Source organism: Tricharina praecox (genome assembly GCF_024521635.1).
Source record: "Tricharina praecox strain CBS 144465 chromosome Unknown BZA05scaffold_2, whole genome shotgun sequence".
NCBI lineage: Eukaryota > Fungi > Ascomycota > Pezizomycetes > Pezizales > Pyronemataceae > Tricharina > Tricharina praecox.
Window position 1 is genome coordinate 2,168,518 of NW_026250404.1, and position 18,475 is coordinate 2,186,992.

At 53.3% G+C, this 18,475-nt stretch overlaps 4 protein-coding genes across 4 annotated transcripts; 1 reads left to right on the forward strand and 3 right to left on the reverse strand.

The window, feature by feature from the left end:
• Positions 1-3,949: 3,949 nt before the first annotated feature.
• BZA05DRAFT_114792 (uncharacterized protein) lies at positions 3,950-4,721 on the reverse strand. Its single transcript, XM_051478617.1, has 2 exons — positions 4,571-4,721; positions 3,950-4,517 (listed from the first exon to the last, which is right to left on the reverse strand). Exons 1-2 carry the CDS (start codon positions 4,609-4,611, stop codon positions 4,031-4,033), a joined length of 528 nt encoding a protein of 175 aa, XP_051343820.1. The 5' UTR covers positions 4,612-4,721; the 3' UTR covers positions 3,950-4,030.
• Positions 4,722-8,982: 4,261 nt separating this feature from the next.
• On the forward strand, positions 8,983-9,779 carry BZA05DRAFT_319817 (superoxide dismutase; the record flags this gene model as incomplete). The annotated part of the gene is made up of 3 exons (XM_051480430.1): positions 8,983-9,095; positions 9,190-9,491; positions 9,547-9,779. Coding segments are annotated over 3 exons (648 nt in total), but the record flags the coding sequence as incomplete, so codon positions are not given.
• Positions 9,780-13,783: 4,004 nt separating this feature from the next.
• On the reverse strand, positions 13,784-17,156 carry BZA05DRAFT_433446 (ankyrin repeat-containing domain protein; the record flags this gene model as incomplete). The annotated part of the gene is made up of 5 exons (XM_051486263.1): positions 16,779-17,156; positions 16,410-16,667; positions 15,718-16,290; positions 15,265-15,652; positions 13,784-14,885 (listed from the first exon to the last, which is right to left on the reverse strand). Exons 1-5 carry the CDS (start codon positions 16,909-16,911, stop codon positions 13,784-13,786), a joined length of 2,454 nt encoding a protein of 817 aa, XP_051343822.1. The 5' UTR covers positions 16,912-17,156.
• Positions 17,143-18,444, reverse strand: BZA05DRAFT_385877 (60S ribosomal protein L11). Its single transcript, XM_051482443.1, has 3 exons — positions 18,313-18,444; positions 17,782-18,185; positions 17,143-17,717 (listed from the first exon to the last, which is right to left on the reverse strand). The coding sequence occupies exons 1-3, from the start codon at positions 18,313-18,315 to the stop codon at positions 17,591-17,593; spliced, it is 534 nt and encodes a 177-aa protein (XP_051343823.1). The 5' UTR covers positions 18,316-18,444; the 3' UTR covers positions 17,143-17,590.
• Positions 18,445-18,475: the final 31 nt, after the last annotated feature.

An 18,475-nucleotide genomic window follows, 5' to 3' on the forward strand; every position in this document is an offset into this window, starting at 1 on the left:
TTATGTGGTGGTGAGATGGTGGTGAGATGGTGGTGAGATGGTGGTGGTGAGGTGTGAGGGCGGTGAGGTGTGAGGGCGGTTGTGGATATGTATGCGTATCGATATCATGATGAGCTGATGTGGTGTATGAGGTGTATGGAATATATGAGTAATGTTTTCCACAAATATCGTGTCTTGCTACGTAGACACCAGTGGGTGAGGTGGGGGGTGGGGAAGGAGGTGGGGAAGGAGGTGGGGAAGTTGGAAGCGTGAAGACCCCCACAGTTGAGAAAAGCTCGTCGAAAGGATGGGGTTTGGAAGTAGGCACCGCCCGTCCGCACGTAGAATTCAAGTTTCGAATCACCATTGGTAAGCTGGATTAAGCAGCCATGTAGGCAGCCATATCTGGAAGTCTGGAAGTAACTCCTGTAGGCTGTGAGAAATCCATCTAGGATATCACTCGGATCTAAAGTAGTAATACCTAGTTCACTGCTATAACTCGCTTTCGGGGTTTGACTTCGCGTTTGCCGGTATCGGAATCGTAATCGGGATCGGAATGGATATCGGAATGGATATGCGTGCTGCTGAGTGATGAATGCTAAGTGCTGGGGGGTTCGGTTGGACAGGGAGGTTGAAGCCGTGGAATCGAAAGAACGGCTGGGATGTGATGATCCGGGAGGAAGGGAGAGTAAGGGAGAGGAAGAAAGAGAGTGGAGAGAGTGTGTGCGGCCGAGATCCTGGCGGGATCTTGGCAGGATCTTTGCGGGACTCGAGTGTTTGCGCTGCGCTGCCGGGCTGCCCTCGGGTGAGTACTCGTGAAGTGATGGTCCGCTACCAAGATATTCTTATCTAATATTTAACTATAAAATAGTAATTGTGGAATGGTGGGAGACGGTCCGGTGGGCTGGGCAGTAGACAGCGGGAGGAGTCGTGGTCCACACAATCCAAGACCAAATCTGTGAAAATCCGACACTGACACAGGAGGGAGGATTGGAAATCACGAATCACGGGCTGTGAATGGTGCCTAGCTATGCACCCGGTGAGCACTTCCAAGTTCCTCCGGCTAATCGGCCAGATAGTACACGTGTGAGTGAGTGTGTGGGTGAGTGGGGGATCCAACTTTGAACTTTGAACTCCAACTCGAGCGCTGACTCTGAGCCGCGCAGGCACCATTACTTGCCAACAGTATGATACCTATACGTGATGCTGAGGGCTTCAGCTGGACAGGAAGCCGTGGAATCCAAGACCCAATCCGTGAAACCCGATACTGGTACAGGAGGGAGGATTGGAAATCACGAAGCACGAGCTGTGGATGTTCGATATTTGTATTGCTGCCTGCGAATCCAGTGAGCACTTCCAAATTCCTCCGGCTAATCGGTCAGATACCCACCTACCAGTACCCGTGCCCGTGTGTGTGAGTGGGGGGGGAATCCAACTTTGAACTTTGAACTCGAGCGCCGACTCTGAGCCGCGCAGGCAGCGACCATTACAATTTACCAACAGTATATACGTAGGCTTACCATTTACGTACTCCGTCCCCGCAATTCCGCCCAGTGTCTACCAAACATACGTCCATAGCAAATGGTAATCACATACATAGACCCATTACTGCATTTAACGTTGAGAATTCCGATATCGGCCGGGAGTACTCTACTAACTATAGGTAGGGTGCAGACCGCTCATTGGAGATTCGGCGCAGAGATTCGGCGCAGATCACTCGGTCAACGAGTGAGAGGCAATGTCGTCCCGCAGGTCCGCGGGTCCGCAGGTGGGGAGGTCGGCAGTGCGCGCAGTGCAGCGACAAACCTCAGCCCGCCCATCCAGCCGGAGTCGGTTCAAGGTATGTATGATCAGTGATATCTACACCGGATTGCACCGGACTTTTCGATTCCGGCCGAGCGGAGCTATCGGTAGAGTATGTACGACTGCGGAGGGGGTGCAGTCTTACATACAGGCCAGGGGGGAGGGTTATGTATTGCAGTTTGTATGTAGTGGGCAGTGGGGTCTGGCGAGCTTAGATTCTACTATATCTACCGGTACTCTTCATACTCTATGCACTGGCGGGATGGATTATGCTTACCGGTATGTAGGAGGTAATCTACATACATGCTTATTGCCCAAGAGCTTGGCTGCCGACTACCTACCTGGTAGTTGCATGTATTATCCCCGTCCGCCGAAGCGTCAAACGTCCACTCGCTGCCTAAGTAGAGTACCTAGAATGTAGGTACATAAAGAGATGAATCTTCTCTGCAGGACTCGCACATTCGCACAGTGGCACTCATGCATCTGCAGCCCTCCCTCCTCCCCCCTAACGCAATCCCCTGCGAGTACTTTGTTCGTCTTTGTTTTCGTTTCCTCGTTATTCACGTACCGCCCACCAAGAATCCAAGACTATAGCCAGATCCAATGCGCATACGGAGTGCAAATTATGTACCTACTGACAGCCCAGCTCGAGTGATCATCGTGACGCACCTCTCCCAATACCAATACCAATACCAATACCAATACCAATACCAATACCAATACCAATACCAATACCTACCAATTCACCATACGTAGGTACGTACGTACGTAACTACCCCGCCAATACTCTACCTACCAGGCAGTTATCTCAATCTCCCGTAGCTAGTCCCACAAAACACCCGCTCTCCTCCTCTCCCCTCTCCTTCGCGAGTCGCATCGCGAGAAAACGGTACGGTATGTAGCATTAGAGTTTACATGGACCGGCCCCCGGGCTTGCTTGGGCTGCTGTACTCCACTCCACTCCACTCTATCTACCCTAAGCGCCTGCCCAGGTACTGTGCAGTGCACAGCCACTGCGTAGGACTACTACCGTGCTACCCAGTTACATACCACTATAAATTTCCGCGTTCGGGAATCTCGTAGCGCGCGCGAATCGATATCTTTATCTCTATATCTATCTATTGGATCGGTCGCGAACTCGCGGGCGCCACGATTTCGGCGAGCGAGAGGCGACTCAGCGAGGCTGCGAGAGGAGGAGGTGCGTGTAGAGTAGGTAGGTAGGGCAGTGAGCGGTGAGCGGTGAGCAGTGGGGCGGGTGCAGCGTGGCTGGTGGGATTTGAAGGAGCCATTGGACGTAAGGCACCTCACCACAGTCTCGCATGCTGTTTTGCATGCTATGCTGTCGTTGCGTGCTGTCCTGTCCTGTGCTGTCCTGTCCTGCGCTGCGCCGCTGCGTTGTTCTAGCGGCGTTCGAGAGTCGAGAGCAAGACAACGGCGGTGCTCGAAGTTCAAACGGCCAGCCATTCGAAATCCGAACGTGCAGGAATACCGCTCATCGCAACGGCTAATTGGAACCATTCAATGCTTTCTTCTTTCTTCTTTGTTCGCCCGTTCCGTCTCGTTTCGTTCGTTTCGTGCAGATCTTTTCGTGTACATACTCAGCCACGCCCTGTAGGCTGTAGGTTGTTTCATCGCCGCCACCACCGCCGCCTCTGTGCGATCCCTTCGATAAAATCATAAATCATAATCGTCGTCATGCTCCGCCCACCTCCCACCTCACTCCTGCACGACAGCGTAGGCGAGCGAGAGCTCGGATCCGGAGAGGCTGAAACCGCCACCGAAGCGGTCGCCGGTACCGAGAATTCAGTTCAAAGGGTCGGCTGGATCATCGGACGGGGGGGGATCTGAAACCGAAGGATCATGGATTCATGGATGGATGACGTCCGGATGTTTCGAAACAAATGAACGCAGATTGCAGGGCTGGGTAGGTAGGTAGGTGCTAGGTAGGTATTTGCGGATCTCGGAGCGGATGCGGGGAGGAGGGGACAGGGACGGGGATTGCGGATGAGAGTGTGTACATATGATCGATATCTGAGTAAGTGCTGGTAGATGGATAGATATCTCTCATCAAGGCAGCAAGTAATCATCAGATTCTAAACGAACGAACGGAGCCCACTGCCCAGCGGGAACCCGCAGTCCCATGGCGCGCGCGCGCGCCGGGAGTGCCTAAACAGGGGGCCCGGCCGCCAGGCCGCCCGGTGGGTAAGTACCGGTATGTAGGCAGGTGTGTATCCATCAATCCTCGCAACTAACGCCGCGACCGTTTATATTGACGTTCGTATCCGATAGACCAAAACCCATCAAGCGGAAAATGGGTGCCGGTATAATAGTAAAGTAGAATAGAGTAGGAAAGCGGTAAAGGCTGCCGAAATTTCTCTCCGTTGTTTTGTCGGTTGCCGTTGGGCCGGGGGATGGGGGATGGGGGATGGGGGATGGGGGTGTGTTGGCAAGGCCATCGCTCGCAGAGTCGCAGCCATCGAACAACGAACGGGTTCCTGCAGCACTGCAGCACTGTAGCGTAAATAGGTGCTGTGGAATGTCGTGGATCTCGCCAACTGCTGAGTGTGTGCCGCTGCAAACGATTGTACGAGCACCCAGAAAACGGAGGAAGCCTGAAGGAGTCAGGACAACCAATCTTCGGGACGCTGCAGAGCAGCAGAGGTCGCTCAGGTCGGCGGAGAGGCTTTTTTGTCCGTTGCCAGCGTTGGCAACAGGAAGTCATCTGTGCATGTAACCTCAGTAAGTAAGTTTAGGTAGTTGTTCCAGACTGCGGAAGTAGAGTACCTACATAGACCAGAGTACTTGCACCGACGAAGAATTCGGCGGCATCGATGCAGTCACAGGCAAGTCACTGCGCGCCACGTTTGTACATACGGTCACGGGTGCATGTGCTATCCCTTCATCTCATGCTGCTGATGCTCCGGTGTTTGTCGGTGACTCGGTGGAGGAGTCGGTAGGTGTACCTTGACATGCCTAGGTAAAAGTATCGATGTAGTCAGCAGGAACAGGTAGAAGCCTCGGCATAGCACCTACAGCTAGAGTCTGGTACTTACCTGTGTAGATGCATTGCAACCTGCACTGTTAGGCGCATAAGCGGAGTATCGCCAGGTCTGGGGGAGGGGGGAGGTGCCTCTGCTCCATGGACCATGGGTGGCTGCGTTGTACTGGAGCCTGGCGTTCGGTGCGGTAAAGGGAGTGCTCGGGCCTCGACTGGCACCCAGCCCTACCGGTATAGCAGGTACCGGAGGGCGCGGATATATAGTTTGTTCCGTCGATGCGGCGGTGCCGGTGCCGGTACCGGTATCGATGTCGATGTCGGTCCCAGGTATGCATCGGGAAGTGGGAAGCGGCCGAACCGGTCCGAGCGATTTCGTGGTTGGGAAGGGGAAAGAAACACAGCTCGTTATTCGAACGAACAGCTCCACCAGCAGCTGGTACCTAACTACGATGCGGGTTAATCGGGTTAATCGGGTTAATCGGGTTAATCGGTCAATTCCACTTACCACCGCGCCCCAACATCTTCACCAATGTCACCAATATCACCAATATCATCACCATCATCTCCCTCACACAAGACGAAACCTCGGCCACCGAGCTTTGGATTACCCCTCCCCATCGCCAGCTCTGTTCGAGAGCTGCTCACGAACCTCTCTGCAGTACTAACTATAATAGTATTATGCTATCATACTGCCGACGTCGGACCGCGCGTTTCCTGAATATAACTCTGTATCTAGGTGGTTATTCCCTACAGTTCATCCCGCTCGCATCCCCCTCTCCCCCGTTGTCAGTCCGAGCACCCTTCTCGGTTAGAATCGCAATATCCAGTGAAGAAAGAGAGGCCTGCCAACAATCAACAATCTCCACAAGTCACATCGTCAAGTCGTCGACGTCTAGACCAGACCGGCTCGAACAGCTCAACCGGGGGACATAAGGACATGGGAACAAGGACAAAAGGACACGATGGGGGGAAGACATCTGAACCTCTCAAGCTACATCATTTCTCATCCATCACTCTATCTTTAGACTTTGAGTCTTTGTTTGCCTGTGGATTGCGTTGGGAACTTATGGGAAGCAGCCAGTCGCTTCAGCCAGCCGTCGGAGCCGAAATTTCTTTATCAATAGAGTGTGGAGCGGAGTGCCGGTGACAGTTGGTCTACCAAACGAGCATCCTTAAGCTTCCAGGCTACCAGCTTCCAGGCTTCCAGCTTCCAGCGTTCGGTGAATGGATCATGGATCATGGAAGATGACAAACGTCCGTACAGTAGGTAGGCACGGTTTGTGATTGATGTCGATGCGCAAGAGATGTGTGTATGATACATTTATACCTATGATACCTACTTCCTATGATACGTACCCCGACTCTCCGAGTCTGCCAGTCTGCGCTCGCCGTTTACACGGTTCTGACAACACACCTAGGTCCTATGTAGGTCCTGGGCTCGAAAGTGCAAATTACAATTGTGCCCCCACTACAATTTTCATTATACATGCTATTCTTGCAGTACAGAACTGTAATACTGACGTTATCCACACGGTTTGCAAGAAAGAAAGAAAGAAAGCGAAAAGATACTTCAGTCCGACTTGACTTGACTTGACAGATCATGACCATGACCATGATAACCGTTGCTTCCGTTGCTTCTGTAATGCTGCTGCAGCCTGCAGCATATCTGCATGCATATGACAACGTGGTGGGCACTGGGCTGTGGGTGTGGCTTTGTCCGGGGTAATTCCAAATGGAGGAGACGAGAACGAGGAGCCTGAGGCGGAATTAAGAAAGCAGGAAAGAATATTCTGGGGCGGCGCCGTCAGACGGTCAGAACTTTTTTCGAGACAAAGGGTGCGCCCTGCTGCTGCTGCGCCGAAGATCCGGGTCTATGTATGTATGGACATTGGAGTCTATGGGCGACGTCGGTGCTTGCGAGTCTGCGACATGACAAAACACGGCTGGCTTTGTCTGTACGTACGCAGAGTACATTGCCTGCCTGCCAGCTACAGCCGCTCGTGATCAGTTTCCACTGCCCAGCCTCCAGACTCCAGTGTCATCATTCAAGATCGCCTATTAAAAGATCTGCAGGGCAGGGCAATGGACATCACAAGCCACACCCCACAGACGCACGCACCCAGCATCCACCATCCACCATCCACCATCCACGCGGAAACCAGCCACACACACACATGCGGTGCGACTTCACCGGTGCACTCCGAACATAGGTAGAGCAGCAAGCCACCCCAGTGCCCACCCCGAAGCAAAAAGGAATTGTTTCATCCAAACATCCATCCCCCCCATGGGCCATCGCGCGGACCCTTGGGCCTTCAGGCTTCTGGCGGCGGTGGTGGCGGCGGTGGTGGCGGTTAATTTAAGGACAGCCGTGAGCGTGAGCGGCAGTGGTGGTGCAGGTGCAGGTGGTGTGATGATTGATCCCCCTCCCAGGCTTCCCTTCCGGGGCTTTCCCTTCCCTTCCCTTCCCTGCCCGCCGGGGTGCTGGCTGTTTCTTTCCCGCGTGCGGCGTGTGAGAGCGAGCGGCGCCGATCAGAGCGAGAGTTAGTCTGCGCTGTACCCAGGTATGTTTACCTAGGATGCCAGGTACTCCACTCTATGTGTGTAGCAGGCAAACCTCGCTTCTTTGCCGGGTACATAGGTGGGAGCCTGGGAGCCTGGGAGGGCCACAGGAGGCGGCCACTGGTGTAATCCATCCGATTGCCCGTTCTTCCTGGACAAGGCTCCAGCAGACGGAGCCTGGGGCGTGTGGCTTTGGCTTGACCGTTGACGGTGGAGCTGCGGAGGAGCAGAGGAAGGAGATGTTCGAGAAAATCCTGGGTGGTGATTGTTGGAGTGAGTACTGTGCTCCAGTAATCGGCTCCGCCGTATGTAGAATACTCCGACTGATCCGCAGTGAGTATCTACCGCAACCGGGAGATTTCTGCGCCACACCTTCATGTTCGTGAACTGTGTGCCTACAGACAGATGCACACGGCAATCGAATGCCACTTCCCTTTGTCAGCTCTGTGTATGTGCAGTTATGTGTCGGGGGGTGGAACTGCACTCCTGTTGTACGGAAGGTATGTGTGTACGCAGATAGTTACCGGCTCCTGGGTGCCGCTGCCGCATTCCTAGATCCCTAGAGACTCTTCTGTAATACGGTACTCTGCTGCCAGTTGCCGAGTATTGCGAGAGAGTCGCTGACGCTTGCAATCTCCCAGTGATGCCCAAATTAGCAACGGACAGCCTAAGTAGAGTACATCGCAGGCGAGAATGACTTGGTTCATACAAACGTACCGCGGAGGGATATGATGACAGGACTGGGTGGGTGGGTGGGGGATGTGCCAGGAGTGCTGGTTCCTGAAGAGTCGAGGGTGAGATGGTGAAATCCGTCGGCGATAGTGATTGTATGTAGTCGTGCTGGTGAAGTCGGTGAAGTCGGTGAAGATAATGAACAATCACTGTCGCCGAGCTCACCCTGCGAGGGACTGGATAATGATGGTGATGATTGTGCCGCGGGATACAGAGCAGCACACACACTCTCGCATCAATATGTAGCTACAACAAAGACGACATCGTCAGCAGTACGTACTATTACCATTGACGAAGAAGGCTCTGTTGTGGCTCTTGCTTACTTTTCCTTCAGCAAACTACACGTCCACACAACACTCCACCGAGCAGCTGCACGCACACGCACGGTCCATAGCTGTATGTAGCTACACAGCCAGACCGTCCTCTCCATGTCCCCCCAAGACGGTCCATCGCTGTAGCCACACCGTGCTTGTCCTCCCAAGACGGTCCAGCGTATTTAGTGCCCCCCAAACTTCATGGAAACAGGGAAGACGTGCACTGCACTGCCCTGCCCAAGGGCTAGAGCGAAGCCATCCTTGACATGCCGAGCCCACGGATCCGACCAACCACATCCAACCCACTGAACTCGGTGTGTGTGACGCTCTAAACTTGAAGGTCGCCCTGCCTTTGAAAGCCCAGCGTCCCACAAACCACAATTATAAGACACGCATATAAGACATCCCTCCCACCATCCTCCAATCGTTCAGTCAACTCGAACTTCCTTCTTTTCCCGCCTCCCTTCTCCGTCGCTATAACCTCGCGTTCTCCCTCTACTTTCCACAGTCACTCTCTACTGAACTTCACTACACCTTTAATTCTCCATCCCGCAACCAAAACATCACCCAACCTTCTCAAGACAAATCATACACAAGATGCAGTTCACCGCTTTTCTCGCTGCGTCCCTACTCGTCGTTGCTGCCTCCGCGCAGAACGTTGAGAACCCCGAACCTGCTGCGGCTATCCTCGACAACCCCGTTGGTGTGAGGTACGTTACGTGTCGACGAGCTCCCGTCCCAATTCGCTGGCATTGAGTTGTCGCTTCCACCGGATACATCTTGCTGACATCTCTCCTTTGCTAGCTACTCCGCGACCTTCGATGGTGCCAAGGGTGTCACTGGTGCTCTCACCTTCGTTGCCGGTGCCGACGGCAAGGGATGTGACATCACCGTCAAGCTTTCTGGATTCGAGGGTGAAGAAGGCCCGTTCGGATACCACATTCACGACCAGCCCGTCCCTGCCGACGGTAACTGCACTGGTACCAAGGCTCACCTCGACCCGTACGGTCGTGGCCAGGTCACCCCTTGCGACGCTACCAAGCCCGAGACCTGCGAGGTTGGTGATCTTGCTGGCAAGCATGGCAAGATTCCGGCTGCTGAGTATGGTATGTTATCGTTCGCTTCGAAGCCATTGATCGTTAGCTAATAATATCCCCCCAGGTGCCGTAGATTACAGCACTTCGTACAACGACCTCTATGCTTCCACCAAGGAGGGTCTCGGTGCTTTCTTGGGAAACCGTTCTATCGTCATTCACAGGAATGACGCGAACAAGACCCGTCTTGCTTGTGTGAACATCGTCGCGGATGAAGTCACCGGCTACCCGTCTTCGACTGTCACCGCTGGACCCGGCACTACTGGATCCCCCTCCAACAATGCGACCAACACGACCGTGCCGTCGTCACCGGCCTCCCCCGAGGAGACCTTTGTCGGCTCCGCGTCGTCGTTCGGCATCAGCTCGCTGGTTGCTGTAGGAGGTCTGTTCGCCGGCTTGATGATGGCTCTCTAGACTGTGGTATGATGAATTCATTGGAGAAACAAGGGTGCTCAGGGATATGATTGGTTAGAGACAGTGTGTTTTTACAATGGATGAGATCGATCTTCTAGAGTGCGATATCGGGTTGGGCCTGGAGTTTTTTCCTTCTTTTTTCTTCTTTTTTCCGTCTTTCTTCCTTTCCCTTTCCGCTACTTTTTTTTATCCGTGTGTACAACTTCATCTGCCAGTTCTGGAGGTGGGGATTGTATCGCGTGGAGGAGGAGGGGTAGTCGGTTCGATTGGGGAATGGGAAGGAGGAGGGGGAAACTTCTTTGTGCATACCTTCATCTTCTTTTACCGGGCAGGCGTCATTTGTCTGTTTTTTTCTTTTTGCGTCTCTTTTTTTTTCTGGGCACTGGCAGCTCCTTTCATTCAACATTGCGGTGTCTGGGATACATTACTTGAGCAACTTAATTCTTAATATACGCACAAACTTGATTCCCTTGGCCTCACGAGTCACCGTTCGCATGATCGCTTCTTGATGTGAAAGTGCCCGAGAGAGAGAGAGCTCTCTCCTATCCCGTGTAATTAGGTGTGGGTGGTGGGTGCCCACCGACCAGTATTCGCTGCCCAGTGCCCCCCAGTACCCAGTGCCGAGCCATCCACGCCGGTGGGGGGAGCCTGGAGAGAGGCTAAGGCAGGGGTTTAAGCTTGAAAGCCCCTACCCACTCTAAGTAGAGTCCTAGTTAGAGTATCCACTCTATGGAGAGCACACATCCTGGCAGGCTGGCAGAGGTAAACAACAAGGACTCAGGAGCAGGAAGCCAGGGAGGCCAGCCATCGCGACCGGTGTGTATGTGCATATGTGCATATGTGCATATGTGCATAACTAACGGCTGTGAAAGGGTGAAAGGGGGGTGGGGCGTAAGCAGTGCACATCATCATCATCGAAGGAAAGAGGAGGAGGATGAAGATGGGAGAGGAGAGGAGAGGGGCATGAAGATCGCCGTGCGCTCTGGCTCTGGTTCCGACTGCGACTGCGATCGGCGGATGGTAGTATGGTACGCGTCAGCTCCCGACCGATTGACCGAGCGGCCGAGCTCCCGACTGACTGACTGACTGACCGAGCGGTGGGTGGACCAGTGGACCGGTGGGTGGCTACTGCTTTGGTATAGCAGTGTTGGCAGTGTTGGCTCCGTGGGGAAAGGGGCACGTGGACGAAATACGGTGCATGCTTGGGTAAGTACATTGTGTAGATACCCTGACTGTGTATTCTAGTTACTATTAGAGTAGATAGTGCTCTGGAGTCTATGTGAAGCATCTACACACACACTTTGAATTGTAGTCAACGGGTATCTATTGTAACTATTGAAGGAGTCTCGGTCAGTGCCTGCCGCTGTCACGAGTCACGACCGAGTAAGTGACTACGCAACGAACGACCGATTAAGCAACGAACGACTGGAACGACCGACTGGAACGACCGACTGGAACGACCGATTAAGCAGCGAACGACTGGAACAACCGACTGGAACAATCGACTGGAACAACCGACTGGAACGATCGACTGAACGGCCGATTAAGCAACGACCGATTAAGCATCGACCGACTCGATTACAACTCGTTATGCACACAAGTCACACACTCGTTATGCACACTCGTTATGCACACTCGCTACACCAACCTTCCGCTTCCACATTTGAATCACGAATCACGGCTGGTGAGTGACGAGTCAAGCCTCCAGGGCTGAAGTTTGAACATCTTGTGACACGGCAACAAGCAAACATAATCCAATTTATGCACATTGAGTAGGTATGTACGCAATTCTGGAGGCTGGGAGCTGAGTGCGGGGTACTTCTCTACTTAGATACCGTCTGGTCGTGTTGTGCATAGGGCTGCGCGCGCTGGTTGGTCGGTTGGTCTGACGGTCGGACGGACAGTTGGTTCTTGGGTGGAAGGCTGAGTGAACGGTCAATCGCGACGGTCAATCACCACCGGCGAACGTGATTGGCACGGTGTCAGGGCACGATGTAGGGAGGCTGGAAGCGAGGCTCGAGATGCGGCTTTTTTTTTTGTTTATTCATTGATTGCGTGAGACATATCTATCTGGAGTATATACTCTAGACTATGGCGAACCGCCGCCCTCCTTCTATTACTGTTGGAACTTGGTTGGAACTTGGTGGGCTGGGCTCGGAGACGAGTGACCTCTTGGGTGGAAGTGTGGAACTTGGAAGAGGTTGGGAGGGGCTGGTAGTAGTTGGTATACCTACTCTATAGTTGGTATATGCTTTACTATATACAAGTAGGTAATAGCTGGTATCCATATCGCGAGTTTCAACTTTCAACAGCTATTTACACATTGCACATTTTCATTCCACGCGGGACATGCGCTAGATATGCGGTAGTGGGCCACGAACAACGCCGTAGGAATGTGCCCTCTCCGCCGCATTCTCCACCGTCCGGCCGTTTCGCCGGGCCGCCGCAGGAGGGAGGGACACTGGGAGGGAAGCCGAGTAAGCGGCCTGGACCGGAGTGCGGAAGTCGAGTGTATTTAAAGAGGATGAAACATGACACATGCGAGTGAGCAGAGTGCCTAGAGTAAGGGGCCTACATACCGTCCGGTGAAGCTGCCTGGGCCCTGCAGGGCACTGCGGGTATAAAGTGAAGATATAACTAGGAGGTATGTATGTATGTAGGTAGGTACCGCACATTGCGGACGGGACGGGCGTGTTGGCATGTTTGAACTTTGCACTCTATAACTCTATAACTAGAACAGTATCCCAGGAATCCAGGAATTCAATCAGCGATTCAGCGATTCGACGATTCAGCAGGACCTCAACTTACGTGTGACTCACTCGATATCGATATCGATACCTATTATATTGGTTGTAATAGTCAATGGTGCCTGCGCGGCTCAGAATCAGGGCTAGATTTCAATGTTGAAAGTTGGATCCCCCACCACGATACTCGATATCGGTACCTACTTTTGTTAAATAGTAATAGTGGCTGCCTGCGCGGCTCAGAGTCAGGGCTCGAGTTGAAGTTCAATGTTCAATATTCAATGTTCAATGTTCAATGTTCAATGTTGGATTCCCCCACTCACTCATACGGGGTGGCGGGTGCTAGGTAGGTAGGTATCTATCTGGCCGATTAGCCGTTGGGAGGAAGTGCTCACCGGATGCACAGCTCGCGATTTCCAACCCTCCTGTGCCAGTGCCAGTGCCAGTGCCGGTGTTGGGTTTCACGGATTTGGTCATGAATTCCATAACTTGACTCCCCCCGCGGCCGACTGCCCGCCCAGCGCATCGTCTTCCACCATTCTATAGTTAGGTCATAGATGAGAGCTTGGAGCACCAGTCCTCGCACTTTCACGTTCGAATCTTGAATCTTTGTGGGCAGAGAAGACATGGGAACTAAATTCAAAAGGTTGTACTTAGCTACCCGCTTCTGTCAAGAGCTATCGACGGCGGGTTTTCTTTTTTTTCGTCGTGTTGCGTTCGGCCGTTTCAGGTGGAAAAAGGTAGACACCTATTTTCGTCTCCTCTCGATCCTTCTCAGTCCTGCTCAGTCCTGCTTAGTCTCCGCCTCGGTCTACTAGAGGAGCATTACTTGGGCCTGCCAGAGTGCTGTAGTGCGTGTGCGCATGTTTTATCAAAGGAATAGACGGCTCTGCTAGGTATATTAGAGCCGGTTTATCTTCTACTTTGTGTTTGTTTGAGGATTTATCGGTGATCACTCATGCTTCGTGGGCTGATGTTCTCCAGCGCCTCGGTCAGATATTAACAAATTCGGCCATTCTACGCCGCCACACCTGCGACCAACTATGTCTGAGAAGCATCCGTCACGACAGCTCCAGGCGTGCGACTGCCGGCGATTGGCGTCGAACTCCCCGTATTCCCTGCAGCGTCATCGGCCAACAACAACTCTTACACCGCCTTCTTTCCCTCAGGCGTCTGCTTCTCCGTCCCATGCCCTCTACACACATCGAGCGGGGTTTCTCCCCCAGCATTGAGCACGTTCTTATCTGCGCCCCGCTCCAACAGCAACCTCACGACCTGAACATGTCCGCCAGCGGCAGCCCAATGTAGCGCTGTATTCCCGCAGGACTCGGCGATCTGAATATCCGTACCAGCGTCGAGCAGCGTACGGGCAATATCGGCATGGCCGCACTCACACGTCCAATGAAGTGCGACCATTTCCCCACCGGGCACCCTCAAGTTGACGTGCTTGGACAGCAGCAGCTTGACGATCTCGTGGCGACCGAATCTCGCGGCGCACCTGAGAGGGTTCACGGAATCGTAGTGGGTATCCGGCGCATCGAGGTCAACGCCGAGGCCAACGAGGACCCGAGTGGTGGGCTCGTCGCCGAATTCGATTGTGCGGTGGAGTGCGGTCACCGCGTCGATGCCATCGTGTATGAGGTGTTTTACGATCTTGGGGTGGCCGGGGCGGAGACATGCGGTGAGTAAAGGAGTCCTGCCGCTGTCGTCTTTGAGAAGCTTGTCCGCGCCGTGCGAGATCAGCTCCCGCACGGTATCTTCGTAATCGCCTGCTCCGTTGGCGGCGTGATGGAGTGCTGTCCGCTTGTCCGTGGAAGAGCTGTTGACGTAGGACTTTTGGTTCTCGCCTGCCTTCTCGAGGAGATGCACGACGATTTCGGTATGCCCGGCTGCAGCAGCGAAATGCAAGGCATTGCGGCCGTTCTCCTCGTCTCGGGCATCAATGTAAACTCCCTTCTCTGCTAGAACCTTCACGTTGTCTAGGTCGCCGTTTTCTGCTGAAGATTTCAGGGCCACTTGAGCGTCATGGTCGTTTTGTGCGAGAAGCCCCATCACGTCCATGTGCTTCTTCACCACTGCCAGCACCGCCGCCCTCTTGCCGTCCTTGTCTTTCGCTTCCTTTAGGTCGTCGGAATCTTTCACCAGGAGCTTGACGCATTCCATCCGAAGCCACTCCTCCTCGCAGAGACACGCAGCATGGAGCGGAGTTCGATCGAAGTCGTCCCTTGCATCCCGCGAGGCCTTATACCTTAAAAGCAATTTCACCACGCTGCAATTTCCCAAAAACGCACTCTAATGCAACGCCGTACGCTGGTGCCGATCGGCCACATCGACATTCGCGGCTCTCTGCTCGGGAATGTGCCGAACGATCCCTTGTACACCGCCCATAGCCGCACAGTGCAGTGCTGTCAACTCGTCTCGCCCGCGCAGCATGATGTCGGCCTTTCTTCTCAAGAGCTCCGTCGCCTGCTTGCGTTTCCCCTTGAGGCATGCATACATCAGGCAAGTATAACCCATGGTGTCCTAGGCGTTAACATCCGCACCAGTATCTAGCAATGAACTGAGCAACAGCGGTCAGCAGCCATCGGAGAGCTCAACAAGTCACGGCTATGGATATTTGTACGTACCTGATTAAAGCTTCATTGTCCCGCCCCGGAATGTTCGCAGCATAGTGCAGTGGAGTAAATCCCAACAGATTTCTCTCGTCCAGGAACCTCGGATTTTCCACCTTGGTGAACTTGCCGGAAATAACGTCTTGGTGCAATGGCGTATAACCTAGGTACATCGCGATCTCTACATCATCTAGCTGTGTTCTGTCATTGGTGCCTGGCAGCAGGTCTTCGAGCCCTCCCATCCGGTCTTGATTCTCGTAAAGCACATGGAGGTAGGTCATAGTCTTTTCATCAACTTTTTCCAGCTGTGCTTTCAAGTCGTCTTTCAGACTGACTAACGCTGTGGCATCTCGAAGTTTTTTGGTGTTGGGTTCGGTCGCGAGGACGAGGGTTCGGTAGTACTCTATATCAACGAATTTCGTCAGAATGTGATGCCCTGGCCTCATGTATGCTTTATAATCTTCATACCTACAACCGCGGCGACAGCCTTAAAGCTGAAAGGGCATAAAGCGCCCTCGGGGCTTTCATGAAACGTGGAAGCGAAGCGGAGCAACTCTATATATACCGTGCTGAGCTCTGGCAGGGTACTATCCGCCTCGCGGACCTTCATCGTCTGAATGATTGAGTCCACAGCAGCGGCGGCTGGTAGATTGTTTGCCATGCTGAGGGGCGGTATGATGCACAGATATCCTTCTTCAAGAGTTCCCAGCCCAGACTTTTGCACCGCGCGAGCCATCTTTTCGAGCGTATCGTGGTCGATTGCAATGGAGCTCCATGCAGTGGGATTGTTGAACATATCCAGTTGCCGGGCATTGGCTTGGTTTTCGATTCTAGACACTTTTCGAGAGATTGCCCACATGAACGAGGACAGCAGCTGCTGCCCACATGAGATCTCGAGGCTGTTGTCCGTCATGACAGCTAAAGAACCTGTGGCTGTTGCACTGGCCTCGATTTCATCAAAGGCCACTTTTTCTGCATTGTAATTCAGGACAATTGGCTCGGTCGCACCATCACCGCTGGTGTTGGAAACGTTGGAGAATCCTGTGATCTTAGTATACGGTGTTTGTGTGTGTGGGGGGGTCCAGTGGCGGTTATCGCTACCGTTCCTGGACTCGGGCCGAAGTGGTTAACCAGTGTAGATGATGCTACTGGTGTGATACTGTTGATTCGCAAGAGAGTCGATCTGCGCGGTGTCCACCACTTGAGGTCGCGAAGAAGACACGGCGTATACGGGCCTAGGAACTGTGGATTCTGCCGCTGCAATGCCGTTTCTCCGTGTCTCAGCCAGTCCTCCTCGGAGTCCTCGGGATCTAAATTCTGCGTCACCATAAAATTGTTTCGATTCCACGAATTCCGCTCCGTCTCGCGGGTGTGGTATATCCAAAGTGAGAGTGCGGCCTCGATCTCGGCCGCATTTGCTGCCCATGGCTTCGTTACGCTGGATCTTTTGACCGTAAATTCGATTCGCTCGTTCCTATCGCCTAATTGCACATTTACCGACTATGTGAATACGGTAGCTCCCTCCTCACTGAAGTTAAGCAGGTTCATAGCTTCGTCGATGGAAGATGCGACGGAGACGGCGAGCTCAGAAGTCAGACCTGTCCACTTGCTGAGCTTCCCCAATCTCATACGAAGCTTGACGAGATTCTGTGATGGATTCATCGGGTCTGTCGAGGACGTTGGTCCCCACTGACCATCCGCCCTAGCATTTTCTCCTGTGAGGATTCCCCACGCCCAGGGGTATTCTAGGGAATCGTCGCTCAAGAGGGTTTTGTTTGATTGCAGAAGTTCGTGCACGGCAATGTTCTGCCAGAACGTTTTTCGGTTCTTACCTATTCCCCCCCCCACTGGAATGAAGCCACGCCGTGCATGTTGTCGAATTCATACTTTGTATGCACGAATTCTGGTCAAGTGGGATTTGCTTGAGGCTTGTTTCTTCGTAGTGTGATTCTGCCGTACCTCCACGCTCATTGAGATTTTGAGAATACCCGCTGCATCCGCAAAAAAGGTGACATCGTCCGCTCTTTTCTAGTCCTTCCCGCTACTGTCACTCGGGTTTGGCAAATTCAAAATCACAGTAACACAGCGATTTGCCGGCGACACCCGAAGGCATCCTCACATATCACGATTCCGTCCGCAGAAGCAGATAGGTAAATCATGAAGAGTGGCCGTCACCAAGTGGTGCCGTAGAGGGGTTCGTTTTGCACATAAATACAGGCAATGATCCCAGCAAGGAAAAAAAATCAAACCAGAACACCCAGCGTCATCCCAGCAGCACCTTGATAGAAACACATGCTTTTATTATGCGCCGTTCCCCCCAAATCCCCCTTCAATGGCAAGTTTACCGGACGGTGGCATCGTACTTGGCCTTGAACCACTTAACAGTGTCGGCGGACGAGATCTTGTGCGAGTGACCGACGCGAGACTGGCAGCGTCTGCGCTTGGCAACACGGAGACCAGGGCGGGACCTAATCAACATCATCAGCAATCGTCCAACACACACTTTCACCTGGTGGGGCTCTGGAAACGCACATGATGACGTAGAAGTCCATTCCGTAAATTCCGATACCAGGGTCGTACTTGATTCCGAGATCGATGTGCTCAGAGATACCGAAACCGAAGTTACCGGTTGCAGAGAAGTTGCGCTTGCGCAGCTCGTACTCCTTGACCTTGAGACCACGCTCCAAGATCTCCTCAGCCTTGGGACCACGGATGGTGACGTGGACGGCGATCTTCTCGTTACGACGGATACCGAAGGTACGGACGGTGTAACGGGCCTTCGAGTAGACGGGAGTCTGACCAGAAAGCTGCTCCAACACCTTGGCGGCACGGGTAAGTCTGTCACCAGACTCTCCGACGGAGATGTTGAGAACGAGCTTCTCGATGCGGAGCTCCCTCATGGGGTTCGCCTCCTTCGATTGAGTCTGAGTCTCGGCCTTTTTGTCCCCGCATAGTCAGTTTATCCGTTGCCTTCTCGTTTCTGAAACCGGCGTCGTCGGATTTATCTCAATAGCAGAGAAACGAATCTCCGACGAACAGAACGGATAGATTTTCGGAACTGACCATTGTTGAATCTGGGTATGCCTGCCGGTGCCGGGGAATTCGGTGTGTTGGGTGTCGGTCGGTAGGGTTGGGCGTCGTGGGGGGTTGTCGTACCGTCTTTCGCTGTGGATCCAAAGCGCCTTGTTGGATTTGCGGAACTTCGCGATAGTGCGGAAATTCTGTG